The sequence below is a fragment of the Chanodichthys erythropterus genome, chromosome 3 (assembly GCF_024489055.1).
Source record: "Chanodichthys erythropterus isolate Z2021 chromosome 3, ASM2448905v1, whole genome shotgun sequence".
Taxonomy (NCBI): domain Eukaryota; kingdom Metazoa; phylum Chordata; class Actinopteri; order Cypriniformes; family Xenocyprididae; genus Chanodichthys; species Chanodichthys erythropterus.
Window position 1 is genome coordinate 12,520,802 of NC_090223.1, and position 18,911 is coordinate 12,539,712.

Sequence of the window (18,911 nt, forward strand, 5' to 3'; positions counted from 1 at the left end):
GCCCCTTTAAGAAATGCACTTCCTCTGCCACACGAGCTCTGGACTCTATATTCATCGCATAAACAAAGTTCACACAGCTAATATAACCCTCAAATGGATCTTTACAAGATCTTCGTCATGCATGCTGTATGCATGCTTCGAATTATGTGAGTAAAGTATTTATTTAGACGGTTACGTTTGATTCTGTGTGAGTTTGAGGCTGTGCTCTGCGGCTAAAGCTAACATTACACACTGTTGGAGAGATTTATAAAGAATGAAGTTGTGTTTATGCATTATACAGACTGCACATGTCTAAAAATGAAAATAGCAACGGCTCTTGTCTCCGTGAATACAGTAAGAAACGATAGATTACAAATATCACTAAAAATATCATGATATCATGGATCATGTCAGTTATTATTGCTCCATCTGCCATTTTTCGCTGTTGTTTTCGCTTGCTTACCTCGTCTGTGCACAGATCCAGAAATTAATACTGCCTTTCCTTGTCTAATGCGTCGAACAGGGGCTGGCATTATGAAAATATGTCATTTCCATGTACTGAACTCTTGTTATTTAACCATGCCAAGATAAATTCAATTTTTCATTCGAGGGCACCTTTAAAAATATCCTTAGTCCTCCAAGGTTTATAATGGTTGTGAATGGTAACCCACATTATGAAGACAGAAAAAAGTGCATCCATCCATAAAAAAAGTAATCCATATGGCTCCAGGGGGTTAATAAAAGTCTTTTGAAGCAAAGGGATGTGTTTTTGTAAGAAAAATATCCATGTATAAAACTTTATAAATTAAAATATACAAGCTTCCAGCAGACGACCGGAAGAAGATATTTTTCTTACAAAAATACATCCCTTCACTTCAAAAGTGTTGTGAATTAAGGATTACAATGATGTCAACTCAAAATGGCCACCCTCAACCTCTGAATCAGCCAATAGTGAACCTGCAAGGTTGAAGACACAGCAGCACAACACCAATGTGGCGGCCATCTTGTGATGAGGCTTTTGAGTGGCGGCCACCTTGTGATGAGGCTCTGGAGTGGCGGCCATCTTGCGACAAGGCTCTGGAATGGCGGCCAGCCTCATCACTGCACTAAGGACTTGCTGGAGGATAGCAATGGATGGATCCCCAGAAGTGTTCCTCAGCCAGGATGATATTGTATCGGTTGGTTCTTTTGTCACCTGACATGGTGGATAAACACTCGCTTTAAACGCCATGCATTTTCGGAAAGTTTCAGAAAATCTGGAGGTTCAACTGATGCATAAAAGTAAAACTAATTGAATCATATTTTATGGCCGGGGTCTGAGACCCCGAGCAGAACACACCCAAAATATTTTTTCAACTACTGCAGTCAATTATGATCACATTATTGTATATTTTATATTATTGATCAATATGTTAATCCTTTTACCAGGCTACACATGACACAAGTTGTGGTCTCATTGTCACAAATTAATTCAGATGAGATTAGGTCAGATTAGATAGAAGAACTGTATGATCCAAGACAAGAGTGATTCCTTATGTCACAGACTTCCGAAGCTTTGTCTGGTCATGTGATTTTTCAAACGGTAGATCTGCTCCCCGATTTGTTAGATATGGTGGAGAAAACAAGTCTGACCACCAGAGGTCACTAATAGGCACTGTGTTAAAAGCTTCAAGTAATGAACAGTTTTTTGGCACAATTTGATGAAAGCCTCAAATGCTTCAGAAATCATTGGTTTCACTTGAGGTATGCAGAAAGGAACACTTTAAAGCTGCAGCAGGGACTTAGCCTGAAAATTTGAACAGGTCACTCCCCCTTGCTCTCTGCTGCGCTACAGCCCTCCCTCCACAGAAACCATGCCATTCATAATTTGTCAGGCCGGTTTTGAAATTATCTTAGTTGTGTAGTTCTTAAAAAAATGAAACACGTCAAGCGGGGTTACTTACTTGTCAAGCAGAAATGTGGCCAACTCTGCATCGGTTTTTAATCCTTTCAGGACACGTAGCTCCCTCCACCTCGGAAAAGCCGCTCCGATATTTACCCTCATATTATTTCGGGCTCTATCTAATTCTTTCTTTTTGGCTTTTTTATCATTATCATCTGTCTTTTTCCATTTACCCATCTTTATTTTATGAGCAGGTGTCACTCGAGGAATTGGCAGTTTGGATTGCTTGTCCGCCATAAGCAAAACTGCGGCACACCGGTGATCTTGAATTTGAATTTGCCTGTATGCGCTTTGCATAAGAGGGGTGTGATCAGCGCGCACACGAGCTTGATCGACACTGCTAAGACACTCCTCCTGGCTCTGATTGGTTGTTTCTTACCGGGAGCGGTGTATTTCTGCAAATGCAATAGGACCACTGGGAGGAGCCAGAGGAACTTGATTTTTTCACAGATTATCTGTCTCATATTCTACTGTCAGGACATAATGACAGGTTTAACAAATATGTAAAACATACATTTTTACAAAAGTTACCTACTGCAGCTTTAATGGTAATCCAGGAAACAAGGGAAACACCATCAAACACAAACATACAATAGTGACGTATAATACAGACGAGAACCGACCAAGACTGAGGGAGAACACAGGGAATATATACAGGGCAAATAGGGGCAATCAAAGCTAATTAATAAGACACAGCTGGGACTAACTAAGTCAAATCAGGGTAACTAAGGGAACCAACTTGTGGCTGGAAAACTAAGAATAAAGAACATGTGACACAGAAAACAAACACAGAACCCTGACACAATGCTCCAATCAAACCTGTGACAGGCGGGTTGTAATTGTCATGCAAAAAGATAAAATGTTTTAATTTAGAATATCAACAACAAATAAGGGAAAATGGGAGTTCATCATTTGATGATGATCAGGGGTGCCATGCTTTTGACTTAATATTGGAATATTACATATTTTTAAAATTAAATGTTAAAGGTGCCCTAGAATCAAAAATTGAATTTATATTGGCATAGTTAAATAACAAGAGTTCAGTACACGGAAAAGACATACATTGAGTTTCAAACCCCATTGCTTTCTCCTTCTTATACAAATCTCATTTGTTTAAAAGACTTCCGTAAAACACGCGGATCTCAACATAACACAGACTGTTACGTAACAGTCGGGATCATTAATATGTATGACCCCAATATTTGCATAATGCCAGCCCATGTTCAAGGCATTAGACAAGGAAAGGCAGTATTAATGTCTGGATCTGTGCACAGACAAGGTAAACCAGCAAGAACAACAGCGAAAAATGGCAGATGGAGCAATAATAACTGACATGATCCATGATAGCATGATATTTTTAGTGATATTTGTAAATTGTCTTTCTAAATGTTTCGTTAGCATGTTGCTAATGTACTGTTAAATGTGGTTAAAGTTACCATTGTTTCTTACACGGAGACAGGAGAGCCGTCGCTAATTTCATTTTTAAACATGTGCAGTCTGTATAATGCATAAACACAACTTCATTCTTTATAAATCTCTCCAACAGTGTAGCATTAGCCGTTATCCACAGAGCATAGCCTCAAATTCATACAGAATCAAACGTAAACATCAAAATAAATACTTTACTCACATAATTCGAAGCATGCATACAGCATGCATGACGAACATCTTGTAAAGATCCATTTGAGGGTTATATTAGCTGTGTGAACTTTGTAAATGCACTGTAATATAGTCGAGAGCTTGTGTGGCAGGGACCACGTGATTTAAAGGGGCGGCGCTGCCAAAATCAGTGTATAGTTAATGATGCCGGTAACACTTTAGAATACTGATCCTTCATTAATGAATAACTACACAGGAACAAATGAGTAATGCATTATTAACACTCTAGTAACTACTATTAACTAACAAGTAACTCTGATTAATGAATTAGTAAGTAATAGTGCTCGGTTAAAGGTGGTAGTTCACTATTAACTAATCAGTAACTACTGTTTTTTTTTTTTTTTTTTTAATACCTCCCAGAGAACTATAAACAAAGTTCACACAGCTAATATAACCCTCAAAATGGATCTTTACAAAGTGTTCGTCATGCAACATGTCTAATCGCGTAAGTAGAGTATTTATTTGGATGTTTACTTTTGATTCTGCATGAGTTTGATTGTGCTCCGTGGCTAACGGCTAATGCTAACATTACACACTGTTGGAGAGACTTAGAATGAAGTTGTGTTTATGCATTATACAGACTGCAAGTGTTTAAAAATGAAAATAGCGACGACTTTCGTCTCCGTGAATACAGTAAGAAATGGTAACTTTAACCTCATTTAACAGTACATTAGCAGCATGCTAACGAAACATTTAGAAAGACAATTTACAAATATCACTAAAAATATCACGATATCATGGATCATGGATCATGTCAGTTATTATTGCTCCATCTGTTATTTTTCGCTATTGTCCTTGCTTGCTTACCTAGTCTGATGATTCACCTGTGCAGATCCAGACGTTACTGGCTGCCCTTGTCTAATGCCTTTCATAATGTTGGGAACATGAGCTGGCATATGCAAATATTGGGGGCGTACATATTAATGATCCCGACTGTTACGTAACAGTCTGTGTTATGTTGAGATCCGCCTGTTCTTCTGAGGTCTTTTAAACAAATGAGATTTATATAAGAAGGAGGAAACAATGGAGTTTGAGACTCACTGTATGTCATTTCCATGTACTGAACTCTTGTTATTCAACTATGCCAAGATAAATTCAATTTTTGAATCTAGGGCACCTTCAATGAAGTAAATCCCTTTAGTTTATGACCCAAGGGCCAACAAATCCACTAGTTTCTTTAGGTTTCTCTGCAAAACTCAGGGCTCAAAAACCATGTAAATGATTTAAAATCAGTCTTTTTCCTCCCCCTTGATCTCCAAACTCTTCTCTATCTGGATCCATCATGGTTTGGTCTGATTCCTGAAGATTCAATCTCATCTTCAGGCAGAGATGTGTGATATTTCGTAATGATCACCTTCACATCTTTGGGGTAGAAGCCAGTGGCCAGACAGGTTTCAGCTTGGTCTGATAGACTTTTTTTTGCAAACACATGAACATCTGGAGGAGCTGAAAACACAGGAATCAGTTAAGCAATCAGTTCTCTCTCTATAACAGCTGAAGATTATAAAACTATTAAATTTACTCACGGGTGTTTCTGAGTGCTTCGTCTCCATATTCTCTGAATTTGTTGAGTCAGTTCGCTCACTCTCTCTCCAGATAGACTTTGGTGTACTGGATCTACACAGTGTCCAATTTTCTCTTGGTTTTTTGAGGTGCATCAACTGGAGTGACCCATTGAGACTTTAATATCTAAACACAAGTAGTTTTCTCCATCATAACTGCACTCGCTGTCACACCACTGCATAAGCTCCAGCCAAATACACACTAAATGACAAAGCTGTGTTTATTTAATCAAAAATACAGGACAAACAGTAAAATATTATCATCATTTAAAAGAACTGCTTTCTATGTGAATATATAGTAAAATGTAATTTTGTAATGGCACAATTTGATGAAAGCCTCAAATGCTTCAGAAGCCTCAGTTTCACTAGAGGAATGCAGAAGTGTATCCAGAATTGTATTCACTGGAGTGTATCCAGCACTGTCTTCAGCCTGTGATGCCGAATGCCTTACATGACTCTCATTGGTGCAGGCCTTCTGTTCGTTTACGACAAGGAGGAATTAACCATGGAAATCTCCGTCCACTGAGACATGCAGTACAGCCAGTTGGTGATCCAACGCAAATCAAGATGGCACTGGTAAACAATCAATCTGTGGTAAACAAGACGCTTATTCTACAGGATTTTTTCCACTTCAAATGATCTGGATTTCTTGTCCATGACTGAGACTTGGCTGACTTGAGTCCCTTTTCTGATCTTGTGCCTTCAAACTGTACTTTTATAAACTCTCCAAGATCTACTGGAAGGGGTGGCTGGTTAGCATCAGTCCACAAAAGCAGCTTCTGTTCTCAATCCTTAAAAACGGAGATGATTTTCAGTTTTGAAGTGCATCTGAAGGTAACTGTTTGCATAGCTACCTAGATAGCTGGGAACATTCTCATAATTTGGCTAACATTGTGGCAAGGTTCTCTCTAAGTTATGAACAAATGTTCACATTTAGTTAAAACTGAATCTGGACTTAAATTTTTAACAGACATATATTGTCCAGACACTGTATGCAAAAGAGATTGAACATTTCACTACATCAGCATCAGTTCAGAATCTCTCATGTGAACTGTATTGCTGTTTAACTTAAATATCATGTGTTACAGATCTTGTGAGAACAACAGAACGTAATAAACGTGAAAGTGAGAACAGTAAGCAAAGCATCATATTCTTCAGCAGCATTTTTGTTTTGCATCTTGTTGGATCCACTACTTTTTTTTCTTCTATCTGTCTGAGCGAATGTCTTGTATATGACACGACTCAATGCTGCCCTCTGAAGCTAGAGAAAGAAAAGCACTTGTACTTGTAGCGGTGCTTTAGATGTGCTACTCATCTGGAAAATAATGACAGTTGTCCTGTTTTACCTGATAACCTCTCCCAGTAATGAATTAAATTACAGAACTATTTATGTCTGTGTTTCAATGCCAGGACTCCTAGTATTACACTACTATCACTACTACAACAACAATAGGAACCCTGGAGCAAAGATTTGTGGTGTTGTCACTATCAGTCTTGACACTATATTCACTAATAATCACCATATTTCAGGGGGCTGATTTAAAAAAAAGCGGATCTATTTCATATAATATCTGACTATCATTGAACAATTATGTTATGTTACACTTGAATATCTTACTCTTGCTTTCTATTCATTCAGTTTTGTTAAACTATGTATAAGTATGCAGCAATTATTTATGGTATCAATGGATGTCTGCCTGTTATTCATGCCTGATCTAATTATTAGTACATTGGACTAATTTTACAGATTTCATTTACAGTACTTTTACCTTTTTAAGAGACTAAACAGTCAATGAGTATTACAGCTGTTAGTTTTTACAAAATAAATAATAATAATAAATTACAATAATGCATTATTATTGTAAATGCATTACAATAATGTGTTACTCCATATAAAGTAACTAATTGCATAAGTTACTTTTTTAGAAAAGCAATGTGTTACATTACTTTTTCTCACCTGGGCTGGGCTTGTTTGTTTTTTTAATAACAACAAAAAAGTTCTATTTTTTAGCAAATGTTAAAGCAGTAGTTCACTTCCAAATGAAAATTAGCCCAAGCCTTACTCAATTTCAAGCCATTTTAGGTGAATCACTTTTTACGTTCTGATAAAAAAAAAAAAAAAAAAAAAAAAAAATTATGGATATTGTCTTGTTTATTTGAGTCATTAATTGAACCTCATGAAAGGTTTTGGTGCTGTTTGCTAAAACTTGCTGAATGCTAATGAATATCTGACAAAAACTGTATCTCTCAGGGTTTCAAATGCTTTGAAAACTGAGCAATCTGATGAATACACACTACCTATGTCTTATTTGTGAACATATTAAAGACAGTATATAAACCAACATCAAACGAACTCTAACTGTGGAAGATTTTTTTTTTATTATTGAAAATATAAATGCTACTTCATTAAACACTGAATTGTCCATCATTGTTGCCTTGTGTATATATAAGTGTAAGGGTGTGACTCTATTTAGGTTGGTTTAGTTTTGTGTCACCTGCCCAGGTACTGATGACGTCATAGTAATGTTAAATCTTCAGTCGGCGTTGGGCAGTTTGGGCGTGTAGACGTTGGCAAGTAAGGAACGATCAACGATGTAAACATCAGTAAAAATCCCACATGGATTTTCAGTTATGGCCACATCTTTGCTCTGCTCTGTGTTCTTTTTTTTTTTTGTGACGCCGGATTCACTTCAAGCAGGTAAATCATTAACTTTTGCTGCGTTTATCGGAGAACGAAAGTGAAAGTAACGCGTTTACTCTTCCTGCGCATACTTTTTAACGACAGACTAAAATTTGATTACAAGCTTTGTATATGAATTATGAAAGTATATATAACGTAGCCTATCTTGTTTGATCCTGTTAAAATTGCTTTCAGATTTGGGATTTTGTCTAATGTGTCCCTCTGAGAATTACAGGCCTGGCTTTATATAGGCCTACTTATGCGTTTAACCCTCGAAACAGCAACAACAACAACAACATATGCATCATATTCTTTGTCAGCAGTAAGAATAATACAATTTAAGTGGCAAAAGTGCCCAACATAAGTGATCGGAATAATCAGCGTAATTAGCAGGCATTTTTCACACCCACATGTGGCAGCCAAAATGTGTTATTTATTGACAGTATTGGGAAAGTAACTTTTAAAAGTAATGCATTACAATAATGTGTTACTCCATAAAAAGTTACTTTTTTTGAAAAGCAATGTGTTACATTACTTTTTCTCACCTGGGCTGGATGAGAAAAAAAAGTTCTATTTTTTAGCAAATGTCAAAGCATTAGTTCACTCAAATGAAAATTAGCCCAAGCTTTACTCACTCTCAAGCCATCCTAGGTGTATTACCTTTTACGTTCTGATAAACACTTCCAGAGATATTTTAATAAATATCCTGATGTATCTGAGATTTATAATGGCAGTGAAAAGGGTTCACAAGTATGAGATGACTCCATCCACATCCATCCATCATAAACATATTCCACATGACTCCGGAGGGTTAATAAAGGCCGAAGTGAACTGATGTGTTTGTGTAAAAAAAAATCCATATTTAAAGCTGCTGTCTGTAAGATTTGCCTCTTAGTTGCCATCTCTGTTTGAAACCTGCAATTGCAGTAAGCCTATATGCGGTATTATTATCTGTATGTGCATTGTGCATCGGCACAGCTCATCGAGTGCAGATGAATTTGTGTGCTGTCAGTCACCATACTGGTGTGGATACTGTACTTTGGAATGACAGATTGTCTTGAAGTATGACTGAAGTGGGAATTTTCACCGGAAAATGTCATCTGAACAAGTAACATGTCTGCTACTTCTGTTCTGACCAGCTGAGGGAATCATTAGGCCTACAATAAATCGCGCTGCCAATGTTGATTAAATCTAGCGATCGCTTAGCTTAATGAAAATTACCCCGTGATTTACTCACCCTCAAGCCAAGACTTTCTTCTTTCTGATTAAAACAATCAGAGTTATATTAAAGGTGCCCTAGAATGAAAAATTTAATTTATCTTGGCATAATCTAATAACAAGAGTTCAGTACATGGAAAAGACATACATTGAGTTTCAAACTCCATTGTTTCCTCCTTCTTATATAAATCTCATTTGTTTAAAAGACCTCCGAAGAACAGGCGAATCTCAACATAACACAGACTGTTATGTAACAGTCGGGGTGTACGCCCCAATATTTGCATATGCCAGCTCATGTTCCCAACATAATGAAAGGCATTAGACAAGGGCAGCCAGTATTAACGTCTGGATCTGCACAGACTAGGTAAGCAAGCAAGAACAACAGCGAAAAATGGCAGATGGAGCAATAATAACTGACATGATCCATGATATCATGATATTTTTAGTGATATTTGTAAATTGTCTATTTAAATGTTTCGTTAGCATGTTGCTAATGTACTGTTAAATGTGGTTAAAGTTACCATCGTTTCTTACTGAATTCACGGAGACAAGAGAGCCGTCGCTATTTTCATTTTTAAACACTTGCAGTCTGTATAATGCATAAACACAACTTCATTCTTTATAAATCTCTCCAACAGTGTAGCAATAGCCGTTAGCCACAGAGCATAGCCTCAAACTCATAGAGAATCAAACCTAAACATCAAAATAATTACTTTACTCACATAATTCGAAGCATACATACAGCATGCATGACGAACATCTTGTAAAGATCCATTTGAGGGTTATATTAGCTGTGTGAACTTTGTAAATGCGCTGTAATATAGTCGAGAGCTCGTGTGGCAGGGAAAACGCGATTTAAAGGGGCGGCGTCGAGTGAAAATCAGTGCATTCTTAATGATGCCTCAAAATAGGCAGTTAAAAAAATGAATTAAAAAAAATGTATGGGGTATTTTGAGCTGAAACTTCACAGACACATTCAGGGGACACCTTAGACTTATATTACATCTTTTTAAAAAAAAGTTCTAGGGCACCTTTAATAAATATCCTGACGCATCCAAGCTTTATAATGGCAGTGACCGGGTCCAGTGAGTATGAAACTCAAGAAAGTGTATCCATCTATCATAAATGTACTTCACATGGCTTTGGGGGGTTAATAAAGGCCCTCTGAAGTGTAGATGGCGGCGTGAGTACATTGCGAGGCTCAATGTCCTACCAGGTTTTGCAAAATAGTGGTAATTTACCTAGTAGTTGCTTGTGTGTTTGCACAATTCAGTCACAAATTTGTTTTATAGCAGACAGTCACTTTTGGACATTAAATACGGTTGTAGCAACGCAATTTTGGGCTACTCACTCAACTTAAGCGAAGTTCTGCCAGAGATATTGAGGGTGCCGCAGACTGGCAGAAAACTTAACCTGCGCGGAGGGACTCGGCAACGTAAACAGAGACGGAGGAGGCGTGGAGGACTATGCGCTAGGCCAAGGCTAAATCCTCACCGGCCAGTGTAACGACGGCCAGCTGGTATTTGCTGTGCAAGTAAACCTCACTCCTCTGATCTTAATAGATGCTCTCGCGACTGACGCTAGAGGAAACATTAAATGTTTCTTAAGCAGCACATCAGCATATTAGATTGATTTCTGAAGGATCATGTGACACTGAGGACTGGAGTAATGATGCTGAAAATTCAGCTTTGCATCACAGGAATAAATTACTTTGTGAAATATATTCAAATAGAAAACAGTTATTTTAAATTGCACAATATTTCACAATATTACTGTTTTTACTGTATTTTTAATTAAATAAATGAAGCCTTGGTGAGCAGACGAAACTTCTTTTAAAAACATTAAAAATCTTAGTGGTTCCATACTTTTGAACTGTACTGTACGTCGAACGTTACGGGCTGAAAGGGAACATTCAGTGTAAAGGAAAGCCTATTTTCAGACTTATATACTGTAATCTACCTCATCAGAAAATTATTTATCAGGAAAATGTTGCTCGTGCCCCAGTAAAAAGGGTTTAGCGACACCCTTGAGGCCTACTAATATAATATATTTGGGGTTATTTGTAATTAAAAAAGTTTTGCGAGTATTCTAAGAGTTTTGATGTTTTATGTGCTTTCTCCTTCAGAAACATACCAATTTTATAAGTGAACAGTTATTTCATGCATATTTTATCCCTCTTCATTTCAGAGAAACACTCGCTGTATTACATTTACACGGGCTTGTCTAAACCTGTGGATCTGCCGGGCATCTATGAATTCAGTGCTATGGGTCTGCTGGACGACACACAGATCGACTATTACAATAGTGAAGAAAAGAGAAAGATTCCCACACAACAGTGGATGAAAGAGAAAATGCAGGAGGATTACTGGGAAAAGGGCACTCAGTCCAGAAAGAGTAAAGAAAAGTGGTTTAATATGAACGTCAATGTTCTGATGAATCGCATGAGACACGATAAATTGGGTGAGATACCTGTTTAACCTGTAAATACATATACAATCATTTTATTTTTGATATAATCGCACAAATATTTTTGTTTTTTGTGTGCCTATTTCAGATCTCCATGTTGTCCAGTGGATAACTGGTTGTGAAGTTGAGCAGGAGGGAGATGAAGTGAAGTTTTCCAGAGGCATTTATGAGTTCAGTTATGATAGAGAGGACTTCTTGTCTTTCGATATTAAAGAGACTCAATGGAGCACTCCAGTTGAAGCAGCTCTACCAACCAAGAGAAAATGGGACAATATCCCTATCATGAACCAATACATCAAAGGATACCTGGAGAAAGAGTGTGTGGACTGGCTCAACAAATACAGAGAATATAGAGACGAGAAGCTCAGAAACGGCTGTGAGTAAATGAGCAGTATTTGTATTCAATGATTATCTGCAGGTGATGAAACTGATTGATGAACTCATTCCTGTGTTTTCAGCTCCTCCAGATGTTCATTTCTTTGCAAGAAAGTCTATCAAAGATAAAACCATGTTGAAACTCAACTGTCTAGCCACTGGCTTCTACCCCAAAGATGTGATGATGATCATTAGGAAATTTCGCATACGTTTGCCTGAAAATGATACTGAATCCACTATAGTTCGACCAAACCATGATGGATCCTTCCAGATGCGGATAAGTGTGGAGATCAAGATGGATGATGAAGCAGAATATGATTGTTTTTTGTCCCACAGTACCTTCAAAGAGCCAATCATCAACAAATGGGGTAATTAAAGCAGTAACACAGAGAGACAGAAAGATCACCTGACAGGCTGTCGGGATAAAAATAAAGAATTGTAAACTTCAATGTATTCCCTGTTTTGTTTTGCATACTTAATCAATTCAATTGATTATCAATCAATGTATTAATTCAAAATCTATTATTATTATTATTATTATTATTTATTTATTTATTTATTTTGCATTGATCAGATGGAAAATGTCCAGAGTGCCTGTCAGATTCTGTCAGAGCAGGATTCAATGGAGTATGGATTGGCGGTGTGTTTACCCTGGCACTTGCTGCTTTAGTGTTTTGCATCTTAGTGATGACGAAGTGTATTGGTGAGTAGTGACTGATTAATGATGATCCACACAATCTTGTGTTTGGGTTTGTGTTGTAAAAGAATACTAATTCAGTTTCTATTCTACAGGTTAAAATGGGTCAAAATAGAGATTTAACTGACACATTAAAGTCATAAAGATGAAATGCCCATGAGAAGGATATGACAGAAATATCAGTTGTGACCCTGCTGACCCACTGAGCGTTTCTATAGTGTAGAGTCCTTCTCATGAGCATTTCATAATATTTGACTATAATAAGCTTGGACAAATTTAAGATCAGAATATGGACTTGTTTTAGATAGCATATTTGTACATTACAAACAATTTGGAGTGCAAAGAATAATCAAAAATTGCTTTATCTGCCATGCTGTTTAGTTTTCAGAAGCAGAAATCCTAACGAAGATGAGAATGCTGGAGTTCCACTTCAAAAAGGTACCAGTGATCCCAATATCTAATCAGTCTTAGTACATTCAGATTTTTTAATAGTGACTCAAGGACACAGTCAAACAGATACTAACTCATTTAGCTCTGAACATGCCTCCTTTTTAAATATTTATTCAGCTGATTCTAGCTAAAACAAACAACTAAACGCTTCCTCAAGCAGTTGGTTTGTTATTTTCCAGGCAAACATTAAGTACACTTATATTCACTCTGTGAGATATCATTAGGAATCATGAAGTTAGTTTTCACGGTTACACTGATGATACTCAAATCTATATTTATTTGCGCCCTGACGAAACTTACCAATTCACAATTTTTTTTCTTAGTTCTGCTATAAATCCAAAACGATCTCTGTCAAGTAATTTTCCTATCATCACTGTGAAGCTGCTTTGAAACAATATGTATTGTGAAAAGAACTATATAAATGAAGTTTGACACACATGCTGCTTTTCTGCTTGTCAACGTTTGTAAATGCATCTTCTCTTTTTCAATTTTGGTCCATCCTTATTTAATAGGTGATGATACAAATATTACCATTGACCCTTCAACAAGAGAAGCGCAGGAGGAGATGGGCTTCTGAACTATTAAGGTAACTATATTTTATATCATGGGTCTGTTGAATGCTTGATTCTGATTGGTTGATGTAGGGCTGGACGATATGGCCAAAATTTATATCACGATATAATTCTTAATTTCGGTCGATACTATATAATTCCGATATCGATATGAACTATATAATAGCCTCAGAAAAACTGCCAAGAACGGCCACAACGTCTGAAAAATGAATTTGCCAAATCTATGAAATTTCTTCCTATAAAACTATATAATATTTAAGAAATAAAAACAGTACAAATAAATGTATGTTCAGCTTTTATTTGTATTTAGCCTTCATACAAACATAAAAAATAAACATAAGACTCACTCACTTTTGTAATATTAATATCTTTAACATTAAACTATAATGTAGGCGGATTTTATTATCCTTAATATAGATTAAAACAAAAGTGCTTCAGCCAAGATAAAGATTGTGAACAGTAAAAACAGAAAAAAACAGTGAGAAACAACAAAAACACATTGCTGGGGCAGGAACATTGTTGAGTGTTGATGACACTAGGGGTGCAATGGTTCAAATTGCTCATGGTTCGGTTCGTCTCATGGTTTTAGGGTCACGGTTTCGGTACGTGCTATTAGCACATACCGAACCGTACCGAAACCGTGACCCTAAAAATTAGGGATGTCCCGATCACGTTTTTTTGCCCTCGAGTCCGAGTCCGAGTCATTTGATTTTGAGTATCTGCCGATACCGAGTCCCGATCCGATACTTAATAGCCTACGTAAAAAAGAATAAAGAAGAGCGAAAAACAGATCCAGAAACAGTGCTTTTCAGGTTTTTCAGGTATCTAACAGTTTTCAAATAGTAATCAAATATAAAATATCACTGCATATTATCTTTACTGTATAAAATAAATAAAGATTCATCATTATTGAAGTTACAAAAACTATTCAGTCAAGAGCAGTGAGTAATTTCTTTGTTATTTGTTGTTTGATTTAACATTAAATACAGGCAGCAGGAATAGTTGATTTCCCTTTAAGACATGCACGATCCAGTACATAAAAGAGTGACTGTTTTGTCCACGCTTTCTGATTATCGTTGTTGTAACGTTTTGTGCATCCATCGACTGAAACATACATTATCTGAACTCTGTCTGTTTTCCACGTTGCTATTTTAAACAAACCATATTAACCAATAGATGCGTCGTCATTCGAGATGGACCGCAGTGCAAGTGCGGTCCGTAAGTGGAGAACGGTGTGGTTCGATTTTTTTACCGAGAACCGTTGCACGCCTAATACATATATATCCGAGTCCTGATCGGGAGGTAATGTCCGATTCCGATCGAGTCTGAAACCACATGATCGGGCCCGATTTCCGATCACGTGATCGGATCTGGACATCCCTACTAAAAATAAGACTACTGTCAAATAAAAATAAAGAAAATAAGAACGAGCAAATAAGTACATCACAAATAAGTACAATAAAGCAAATATTCAAATAGAATAAACAGTGCTTTTCAGGTTTTCAGGTATCTAACTGCAGTTTTCAGGTACAGAATGGATAAAGTAATCAAATATAAAATAACACTGCACATTATTTTTACTGTATAAAATAAATAAAGATGAATCATTATTGAAGTTACAAAAACTATTCAGTCAAGAGCAGTGAGTGATTTCTTTGTTATTTGTTGTTTGATTTAACATTAAAAACAGGCAGCAGGAATAGTTTTTTTCCCCCTATAAGACATGCACGATCCAGTAGCTACATAATATACTGTTACACATGCGATGTCTTTCTCGACTAATATATGTTCACTTAAGACATAACCGACTATGTTTGCTAGGATACTCGCCAAGACGGGCATGTTGACTTAATTTTTGCATGAATTTGTCCGCCGAAGCGCAAGACTTGAAAGAGAAATCAGTATTTGCGCTGTCTGAAATAAGTGTGCGCTGTCACAAATCTTCTCACAGCGCGTGCAAGTTCTCTTTCGCGTCTTGTTCTTGAAGGTTTAAATCAGCAAAGCTTAAATGAGTTTAGTTTAAACCGATAGCATCGTGTGCTGTTCAGGTCTCACCTGCGCTCGCGCGCTATCAACACCCGGGTGATGACGGCGTAAATGACTGGACATTAGAGCACACGGCACTCGCTGTTAACAGTTTACAAAGAGTGACTGTTGTCCACGCTTTTTGATTATCGTTGTTGTAACGGTTTGCGCATCCATCGACTGAAACATACATTATCTGAACTCTGTCTGTCTGTTTTCCATGTTGCTATTTTAAACAAACCATATTAACGCTGAGCACTGGCTGATGGCTGCGTGTCTCTGTGGTGTACGTCATCACGCCAATGGCCAATCGCGTTCTGCTCTTTCTAACGGCTGCGCCTCAAGTCAGTGAGAAATGTTGTAATGTATATATCGAAATACCGGAAATGTGTTTAAAAATCATATCACCGTTATCGAAAAAAATTATATCGCGATATATATTGATATTGAATTATTGACCAGCCCTAGGTTGATGTGACCAATCCTGTTCCTGGAGATCTACCTGCAGCGTTCAGTGATCAAACACATTTAGGAAGTACTTACATTTTAGTTACATTTAGTAGATATGTAAAATAAATATTGCATCAATTAATATGTTGTTTAATATCTTTAAATCAAATTTTGTGATGTTGCATCAAGTGCACAGAAACTTGTTGTATGTGAATGTGGGTTGTAATTTTGCTAAGGGTCCATTGACTTGAAATGGTGTATCATGTAATGCAAATACTCAAGCCTAAATCTGATATGCAACATCTCATTTACAACATGAATTAATTAACAAAACTGTTTATGTTTGTGTTTCAGGACTCCCACTCTAGTATTACAGCACAATCAATACTGCAACAGATCAAGCCCTGTTATAGACACTTGTGATATTGGTCAATAAACTAATATCAGTATTGGGGATCCAAGATGGCAGCTTACAAAATTTCACTAGAAAAAATGCAGAACCATTGCATTCAGTTGTATTTTTTCAACAGAGGAGCCCAGAGGCTAGATTAGTTGCTTAGTTAGTTGATTAGTTGTCTAGATCAAAGAAACACTAAAACCTCAAATAGTAGAGCTGGAGCATAACCGTCAGGGTGAGGACAATGCTGCTGTCAGTTCGGATGCTAACACTAATAACGCAGGTTATTACAGGAAACACAGATAACATTTAGAAACTGGCTGATGAAAAGTTGAGTCTGCTGTCACTACTTCTGCATCAGTCAAATGAAAAACTCTATAACCATGAAAAACAAATCACTGAAACGGAGAAACAAACGAGACACTAGAGAGATGAAGGCTTTGATGTTTGGTAAACTCTAAGGGGAAAATTATCCAGGATTTCAATGCTGCCATTTTGTACAGAGAAGGTCGAGTAACTTCTTTAGGGCGGATGTCACCACTTTTGCACAGCTTTGTCCTGCCTCTCTCAAAGTCAAACTCTGGGAAACAATCAACATGTCCCAGCATCTGAAGTGGACAAATACTTGTCATCATTGGAGGGGATATCCCCATCTGTTTGATGATGACTTTGCTCTCAAGCATTTAGATTTAATTGTCATGCTGGCAAAATAAGTGTGACCCATGTGTTTTTCTGTCTCTGGTCCGTTCTGTTTTGTATTGGGCTCTCTGTTATATAGACATGTTTTGTGTGTTTAAGCTCCACATATCTGTCTGCACTACATGTTAACTAACTTTCTTTGTCATTCAGGGTCCTGTTTACACTGAATCATGTTATTCAAGAGTAATGACTCACTGACAGTTTATACTGTTCCTTGTATTATAGTTTATTAGTATTATAGTTATTCGTTCTGGGATTTTTCTGGTAGCTAGTGTCTAGTACTCTTAAGATCTGTTCCTGCAATGTTATTATGTGATTGAAAAAGGTCTGAGCTTTGGGGAAGAAATTGTCATTATGAAAGTATATTATTGTAATAATTTCACTCATTCTCATCAGGCAACAGTCTATTAGTTTGTTTTTAATAAAATAAGACACCAATCTCAAGGCAGAAGAACTCAAATGCTAATCAATGAAAGTGCAAAAAAAGTGATCACATGACCCACAGGAGTAAATTTTGTAAATCCATATGTAAATATATTTGCATGATTTTGTAATGATCTTATAAGAATAGTAGTTCACATACTATATCTGTACATTTTCATCATGTTCAGATGACAACATTGTCCAAAACCAAACAATCCCCATTCATATGGCTCTGTAAAAACACTGTATTCTGCTGCCAGGCCTGTAGATGGCGATGTCACTTTGTACAGAAGAACTAATCACCTGCACACATACACAGCATAACTGACACACATCCGGTTTCTTTCTCAACTGTTCACTTATGACATAACTGAGGGAATACTTGCCGAGACATAAGCTGCGTCCCAATTCAGGGGCCGCGCACTTCGAAGTGCATGAAAGGGGTGGGGTTTTGGAGTGGAGGGTTGCCAGGTCTGCACAACAAAACCATCCCAAAAGTAGTGTAATCACAGCACAAGTGTAAAAGTATCCCAAACCCAGACATGGCAACAATGAGCCGAGCGTCGTTACATGGCTCTTGGCTGTGTGACAGACAGCTGACAGTTGACGTTTATGTGTGCATTTTAAAGTTTTATGACTTTCATTGGGTTTTGACAATGCTTCACGACATGACACTGGACCAAAATATGTGTGGTTAAACTACGTAATGTTAGTTTTATATCGTTCGCAATAGTTAATCTTGTTTGTTTTGTTAAATTAATATAAATTATGTTAAATTAAATTAATGTTAAATTTATGTTAACTATGAAAATATATTTCTACATTTACTCTGTATTTAAGTCTGAATTTAAAGTACAGTACTTTAGGATTTTATTCAGCTGCACTCCATCTCAGAGACAGATATTGTATTTATGAAAAACATATTTTACAGTTTGATTTAGATATTGGTGAACACGGGGCATTGCTTACATTTATGTGAATTCACACCTGAACTCCTGTCGTCACCGGCGCGCAATGAATTGTGGGATAGTGTAGACTGTGAAGTGTCTTGAGATGGGAGCTTCACTCCACTGCGAAACGGAGGGGGTGCACTTGAAGTCGCTCTCGAATCACGTCATCCCTCCTCGCGCCGCGGTGAATCGCACTTCAAAGTCCGCTTTCCCCCCACTTTTCTCAAGAACAGAATACAGTGCGTAAAATGGGTACATTAAAATGTGTCGATATAAATATTATTTAAATGTCACTTTGTCAAAGAAACAGCCTAATTTCTGTACAGCTTATTTTTGTGATGTAAGTTAAAAATGAAATGCATAAGTT

The 18,911-nt window shown here is 37.1% G+C and overlaps 2 protein-coding genes across 2 annotated transcripts in view; both read left to right on the forward strand.

Moving 5' to 3' along the window:
* Nucleotides 1-18,911, forward strand: part of LOC137017073 (zinc finger protein 502-like) — a 634,288-nt gene that overhangs the window by 59,138 nt on the left and 556,239 nt on the right. The window lies entirely within an intron of this gene.
* Nucleotides 7,626-17,978, forward strand: LOC137017104 (H-2 class I histocompatibility antigen, Q10 alpha chain-like). The gene is made up of 8 exons (XM_067381062.1): nucleotides 7,626-7,840; nucleotides 11,228-11,500; nucleotides 11,595-11,882; nucleotides 11,965-12,249; nucleotides 12,456-12,584; nucleotides 12,960-13,016; nucleotides 13,541-13,614; nucleotides 16,430-17,978. The coding sequence occupies exons 1-7, from the start codon at nucleotides 7,774-7,776 to the stop codon at nucleotides 13,603-13,605; spliced, it is 1,164 nt and encodes a 387-aa protein (XP_067237163.1). The 5' UTR covers nucleotides 7,626-7,773; the 3' UTR covers nucleotides 13,606-13,614; nucleotides 16,430-17,978.